Source organism: Excalfactoria chinensis, chromosome 17 (assembly GCF_039878825.1).
Source record: "Excalfactoria chinensis isolate bCotChi1 chromosome 17, bCotChi1.hap2, whole genome shotgun sequence".
Taxonomy (NCBI): domain Eukaryota; kingdom Metazoa; phylum Chordata; class Aves; order Galliformes; family Phasianidae; genus Excalfactoria; species Excalfactoria chinensis.
Genome location: NC_092841.1, coordinates 2,018,406 through 2,025,508, shown reverse-complemented (window position 1 = coordinate 2,025,508; position 7,103 = coordinate 2,018,406). Strand labels below are relative to the sequence as shown.

Sequence of the window (7,103 nt, the reverse complement as noted above, 5' to 3'; positions counted from 1 at the left end):
TTGTAGCCACTGATTTATTTCTATTACTTACAATAAAGCCCCAAAGCTGACAGTGCTGCGTGAGCACTGTGCCAAGGGACTTCCCACTCCAATGAGGCTGGAAGAAAACCCTTTCCTTTGGCCAAGCTGCCAAACATGCCGATGAAGAAACTGTTGGCTGGCAAACTTACTGCTGCTGATGTTTAATGATCACTCAGCACTTGGGGGAGATGTGGTTTGTTTCCCATCCGGATGACACCAGCTGTGCACAAATCCAGATCCTCACTCCTATCAACCCAGAATGTGTTTCCTTACAGACACAGACAGCATCAGGGCTGGGGCTGGAGAGAAACCTTTATTTCTACCTGATCAGGGGCTGGGCTTTCTTTTTAAGGGGATGAGGAGCTGAGACTCAGTGGTTTTTATGGAGTCAAAAGTACCGCATGCAGAACGTGGAATTTTGGTGAGCCTATCAACAAACCAAATGCAAAATGTTAAATTCGGAACCAATTCGTACTCACCAAAATGAAAACTGGCACATTTTCCTCAATTAGCTGGTCAGAAATCATAGAATCATCGAATGACCTGGGTTGAAAAGGCCCACAGTGCTCATCCAGTTCCAACCCACTGCTATGTGCAAAGTCACCAACCAGCAGCCCAGGCTGCCCAGAGCTATATCCAGCCTGGCCTTCAGTACCTGCAGGGATGGGGCATCCACAGCCTCCTTGGGCAACCTGTTGCAGTGCATCACCACCCTCTTGATGAAAAACTTCTTCTTTTAAAATCCCGGTGCTGACATTTTAGACCCCAGTGAGGTATTTTCAAAAGCAAGAATAAATTATCATTAGAAAACTGGGTAAAGTGCAGCTTTTCCTATTTATGTTCTCTTGAACATCCAGCGGTGCTTCTCGGGATGGTTCGTGCTTCTGATGCACTGTTAAAAACACATTATGGGTGTCAACACCTGATTGATGGTGTCACTTCCCACTGTGCTTTTTCACAGATGGACTCAGAAGGAGGGAGGCCTGAGTTTGTTTCTCCTAAAATCACAGACCGAAAGGAGGGGAGAAAAATAACCCAGCAGATCACGTAACACGTAAAGAGAACATTTAATTTCTACTCGGGACTTTCATCAGCAAGAGTGGTTGTGGATTTTCGAGTCATCCTGGCAAAGCTGAGAACATCTCCTGCTGATGTTCTGGGGCAGCTCCCAGCCTAAACGAAGCCCACCAGCCGTGCAGTGCAGGGGAAGGTCTTGCGCATCCCCATGCACTTCTCCTGGTCAATGAAGAGGGAGTTGGCTTTGACAGCCAGGTCGTGCTCCAGGACAGCCTTGGCCCTCACCAGTGTCTGCAGTGTGTCCTCGGCATTCCTCAGCCGCTGCTGCAGGTTCTGGATGGTCTCATCAAGCTCGTGGACCTCATTGACAAGGCTGGGAAACAGTAAAGAACCCCGTCAAGTGTGGAAGGATTTCCCCCTTGGTCTGCTTGACTGAGCTGCCACTTTCTGGCAGCTGTGAATGGAAGCTGAGGGTAGGAGCTCAGCCCCTTCTTGCTGCACTGGGGCAGCTGCTGGGGACACCCCAGACCTGGCTTCTCCCCCTGTGGGTGATAATAACGTGAGGAGAGCAGAGCTGACACCAAGGCAGTAGGAAGCAGCTGAGGTTTCCCAAAAAAATTTGCTACAAAAAGGCAAGACCCCTCCAGATTCACAAACCTCCCACCCAACTGATTGGCCAGTTTTGATTTGCTGTTCTTTTCATGCCGACTGCAGCAGCAAGGTCAGCTACAAGAGTCAGGTAGGCAATTTCCTTATCTGGGACACATCATCACTCCTGCCTTTCTGGAAGCTGCTGGTTTGACCTTGCCTTCCTGCCAAAGCACTTGGTACCATGGGAAGGCTGACAGCTGGAGAAGGAGGCTTGGAAGGAAGCCTCTCCTGCTGTTGGGGCAGATAAAACCTTGAAGGAATCCAAGGAGCAGCCCAGCTAACTGCCCCAGCCTGCCAGGGGTCACCCCTGCTCCTGTACAAGGGGTTTGTGTTTCCCCATGTCCTCAGGGTGAGTGTGGACAGTCTTTACAGCAACCTGCTGCAAGGGTGCCCTTCTCCCCTCAAAGGGAAGAAGCTCTCAGGGTGATGCTATGGGAGAGCAAAGGGCTCATCCTTCCATAATGGGCACATCCAGCCACTGGGAGGGGAATATTTCCCAAGTGGGAACAATCCAGCCCCTTGTCAGGCAGCATTGGGCTGTGGGTGCAAAGCTCTCTCAGCACCCAGCTGGGATGCATGCTCAGTGCTTTCCATAAAGGACCACCATCAATTTTGTCACCCGGTAGTGCTCTGATTTCCCATGCTGTGACTTCACTCCCACTCACCGCAGCTGGCTGCTGTCCCGGCACAGCTCCACGTTGGGTCTCCGTGTGCGCTCATCCAGCCGGGTCTGAGCCACTTTCAGTGGAGGCACTTTGTCCCTGATGGCTTTACGGATGCTTTCTATGCTCATCTCAATCTGGAAGATTTCCTGCAGTGTCTACAATAGAAGCAAGTTTGTGAATTAGAAATTACATTCACAAATAACAGCGTCATGCTCCATTTCTCCAGCCCTGGGCCAGCTCTGCAGGGAGGCTCTCTCTTTCCTGGGAGTCATCACTCAGTTTAGCACCAAAAGGGGAAGGGCTGGGGTTACCTTGGCCAGGTGGGTCTGGAGCTTGCTCTTGGCGTCGGCAGTCTCGGCGATGCGGTTGGTGAAGGCGACATTGACGGCGTTGAACTGGTTCCACATCTCATTGGCAGACACCACCAGCAGGTTCTCAATGTCCTCCCGCAGCTTGGCTGAGGCTGCCCGCTCACTCTGGGAGCGCAGGATGTTGTCATCCGTGAACTTGGCCCACGAATCCGGCACTGAGATGCTACCATAGAGAGGAGAGGCAGAGATGGCCGCACGCTGCCATGGGCAGGCATGAATCCCACCAGGTTGGCTTAAACACAGCCTTCCCAGGATCCACGCTCTTCAACCACTTGAAAGCAAAACATCTGGACGCCATTTATTCAATACAGCTTATCAGATGCTGACACGTCCATGGCAACAATTGCAGCAATTATGAAGGCTCAGACAAACAATGGATTCCCACGGAAAAATCGAGATTCTAATCAGACCTCATATTTATGTGTTAACAGCATTCAAGTACAGAGTCATTCACAGATGCCATGACAACGTGCAGACTGCAGCCAATGCATTTTGCTTGTAACTTATCCCAGTTTCACACAAACGCCAATATTAGATAATACTGATTCCGTCTGTGCGCTCAGGATGGAGTTCAACCCATGCAGCATCCAGAACAAGGTCAACAAAAGCCTCAAATACCACATAAGCTTCACGTAAAACATGCTGATCCTCTACACATTTTGCTCCCTCTGAATTTCAGCGTCAGTCTTTAACCATTCATTTGCCCGTCCAAATGTCTGAGCTCCACTTTGAAGAATTATTCAAACACAAGAAAAACCGAATCACTCCATGCCCCCCCATGAACACCACACGGCTGTGTGTGGAGCAGATTTATTCCCCGTGCCCTTTGCTACATGCAGCATATCTTTGCTTTTGGTCATCGTTCATTTATTGCAGAGCCAAACCCAAATTCCTGGCACCCAAGAGCAGCTGAACTCCATCCCAGCACCACACACTCTTCAAGGCCACCCAGGCTCCCTGCCAGCACTCTACAGGCAGGGTGAGCCCCCAGACCTTACGTCAACGTGGAACACAAGCACTGACACAGCTCCCAAAATATGCATGGACCTAATGGGCTGTGTCGAGGTGCTGAGCCGAACTCATCGTCAGGCTGGATCTCTGAACCCTGACATGATATTTAATTAGGTGGAACCCACTGCATTATGCTTTTGCCCCCTTCATCGTCCCACTGAATGTGCTGCTTGGGGTGGGATGGATGTGCCATGCCACGGCCATTGGGACGGGGACTCACGTTGCATCCACCCGCTCCACACCGCGGTAGTAGCTGATGCCATCGGAGGTGTTCCGCAGGTGGTGGCACTTGCCATCAATGCGGCGGGCTGTCTGCTTGTCGGCCAGGTCCTTCTCCACCTCGTGCTGGGCTGCTCTGTTGGACCTGCAGCACAGCATGGCAGCTGTCAGTGGGACTGTTGGGGAGGCATGCCTTCCCTGAGGATGCTCCCAGGGAGCGCAGGGGTTTTCATAGCTGCAGGATGGGGAGAGGACAGAGGTCTGCTGTGAGTTCACATTACAAAGTGACTTTAGTCTCTGAAAGAACTGTGATGCAGTGGCACAGCTGCCCAGGGAGGTGGGGGGGGTTGGTGTCACTGTCCATGGAGGTGTTTTGAGAACTGCGGAGATGTAGCACTGAGGGATGTGGTTGATGGACATAGTGGGGGTGGGTTGGGGCCAGACTTGATGACTTTAGAGGGGCTTGATGACCTTTGGGATCTTTTCCAGCCTTAATGATTTTATGATTCTATGACTTCAGCCATGTGGGGTGGGCTGGGGGCTCCTTACGCGAGCTGGGCTCTGGCTCTGTCCAGGTAGCGCTGCATCCTCTCCTGGCATGATTTGATCACATCCACCTCCTGAATAGGGACAAAGCATGACCCCATCAGTGTCCACACCCACTGGTCCCAGTCACACACATCCCCTTGGGCCTCCAATCTGAGTGCAGTGACCCACAGCAGAGACAGGACCACACCATGGCCACAGGCACAGCCTGTGCATTGACTTACAGGGAGTGACCAAGCATTTTTTCATCTTGACATCTACACCAAGTGATGGTTTGTGCCACCATATGGCAGCAGGGCCAGATCCTGACCTGCTCTGAGTGGTGACCTGGGTGAACTACACACCTCCACCCCCAGTTAGATCCTGCCCTTTTTGTTCCCCAGATGTTTTCTTCCTCGAGAGAAATCCCATACAAGATGAGGAGAGACTTTGTTTTGGAGTGAAATTCCAGCCATTCCTAAGGCTGAGGCTGGAGAAGGCATGTGTTGACCTCAGCACACCTCCACCACATTTGTGCAGCCCCAATTACTGTAAGCAGTGATTAGTGTTCCCAAATTACTCATGTTTACACCCGCTCTCTGCAATAACTACCTGAAAATCGTGGCCTAAACTTCTCATCACAGCACTTGCAATCCAGGCTGCCAGTACGAAGATACCAACTCTGAATCTTTTTCCTTAAAATCTCATGGCCTTTAAGGCAATCTGCTTTTTTAGGGCCTGACTCATAAGAAAAAATCTTTTAATTGGAGCAGTGGCTTCACAGTCCCAGGGGCTGCCACTTCCTTCCCATCTTCCCGAGGCCCTTGAATTGATTTCATTTTGCTGTTCCCTGGGTTAGGATCCCGTCTTCAGCTCACATCTTGTTTGCTTTTTATTCATAATTCCAAGCAGACTGTGTAAAGGCAGGCTATGAAATGCACTGCCTAAATACAGAGTGGCAGTCCAACTGCAGCCGAGCAGAGCAATGCTGGGGGTAGGTGTAATATCTTTTCTTATACACACTAATAGGGTTGGGAAAAGCAAACAAGCTGCTGGGCACACACTGCTGCTTGAAGGGGCCAAGGACCCCTCTATATACTACACTGGGCCTTCAGATAAAAGGGAAAATCTTACCCCAAAATGTGGATGTGCTGCTGATGGAAATGTCATCTCCTGGGGTTTGAAGCATTTTGTGCCCAAGAGCCAGATATGGGACAGGGCTGAAAGACCTGCTTAGGGCAGTTTATGCAGAAGGGGTTTTAGCCAGACTCACCGTGAAGAGCTGTTTCTCCACATTGTCATGGACTAAGTCAATGCCCATCCTCTTCTCCCGGTGAAGCAAGCACTCCTGAGCAACCTGTTGGGGACACAGCAAACTGCATGGAGCACAGAGGAGAAAAATGTGTCCAAGGCAGGGCTTGGCTGGCACTGAGCAGCTAAGCTGCAACGTCAGCATTGAATCCTACGAGGGAGCATGCATGGCCCTGCGCACCCACAGCTGGATATGGGGAGCTCTGTAGAGCTGAATGCTGACCTCACCCGATTCTCATAGCAAGACATGGGCTTTCTCATCCCAATCTGAGATTTTGGATATACAGCTTACAAAAATATTTGGTTTAGCAAATAGTGTTCTGATGCGCTCAGCATGTGCCGATAGGAGCTGTAAGCAGATGGCGAGGGGCTTGTTTATTGCTAACTTAACTAATGGTCTCTTAGTAAAAACTTTCTAGACGTTACGGAGCTCCAATGAAACTTAATGAGACGTTTGAATGGCTGCAGATGTTCCAGCAGCTCGGGGCTCACCTGCAGAGGGGCCTCAGTCTCTGCCAAGGCTCTTTCCAGTCGCTTCTTCATGTCCGTGAGCGCGTTGGTCTCCCCAATCATCTCATCCATCTCATGGCAGAGCTCTGACTTCCAGAACTCAATGTCATTGACCCGTTCTCCCAGGTTCTTGGTGCTCTCCATTTGGGTTTTCTTCGTCTGCTGGTGCTTGTCCTGGATCAGGCGGGAGGTGTCAACCCTGAGTCTCTCCGAGTTGTGCCGTGAGGTCTCCGACTCCCTGTAGTTGGTCAGGTTGGAGCGGTACCAGTCGTCCGGGGTGTAGCGGGTGAAAAGGGATGTCCTGTTGGACACGAACGGGAGCATCTTGCTGGGGAGCAGCCCCTGCCCCTGCCCGTGGGAACCGCTGGAGAAGGGAGCCAACATGGGGTGGTTGGTAGCCGTCCTGTAGTAGGAGCTGGGCAGCCAGGGCAGGCTGAGTGACTGGGGCAAGGGGTAGTAGGGGAAACGGTTCTTGTAGCTGGAAGTCATGGTGCTGATGGCAGGCAGGACGTTGTTGGGGGTTGATCGCACGTGGGCGTGAGCCGCCGATAAGGGTGAGCCAATGAGCTCCATGGCACCGCTCTTTGAGTCCGGGTCCTGCATAGCAAGGAGGCAGAGGAAAAGACTCTCACTTCTTGCAGCAAGATGTGCAACTTGTAATACAAACAGCCACACGCACAGCACCCAGGCAGTGCCCACACAGGCTTTGACCTCTCAAAAGCAAATCCCTTCAGACAGCATCCCGAGCATTTGCATATACTGGGATTTGCCGTCATTGTTAATATCAAGTGTCAGGACTTGA

General features: G+C 51.3%; 1 protein-coding gene across 1 annotated transcript; it reads right to left on the bottom strand.

Moving 5' to 3' along the window:
- Positions 1-1,065: 1,065 nt before the first annotated feature.
- Positions 1,066-6,892, bottom strand: TEKT3 (tektin 3). Its single transcript, XM_072352255.1, has 7 exons — positions 6,284-6,892; positions 5,754-5,837; positions 4,505-4,575; positions 3,957-4,100; positions 2,666-2,888; positions 2,355-2,509; positions 1,066-1,411 (listed from the first exon to the last, which is right to left on the bottom strand). Exons 1-7 carry the CDS (start codon positions 6,872-6,874, stop codon positions 1,195-1,197), a joined length of 1,485 nt encoding a protein of 494 aa, XP_072208356.1. The 5' UTR covers positions 6,875-6,892; the 3' UTR covers positions 1,066-1,194.
- Between the last annotated feature and the right edge of the window lie 211 nt (positions 6,893-7,103).

Bases quoted from the DNA above. Each gene is read 5' to 3' on its own strand.
- TEKT3 (XM_072352255.1), bottom strand. From the start codon at position 6,874: ATGGAGCTCATTGGCTCACCCTTATCGGCGGCTCACGCCCACGTGCGA. The intron at 4,101-4,504 runs GTAAGGAGCCCC...GCTGTGCTGCAG, and splicing joins AGAGCCAGAGCCCAGCTCGC to GTCCAACAGAGCAGCCCAGC. The intron at 2,510-2,665 runs GTAACCCCAGCC...CTTCTATTGTAG, and splicing joins TCCAGACCCACCTGGCCAAG to ACACTGCAGGAAATCTTCCA.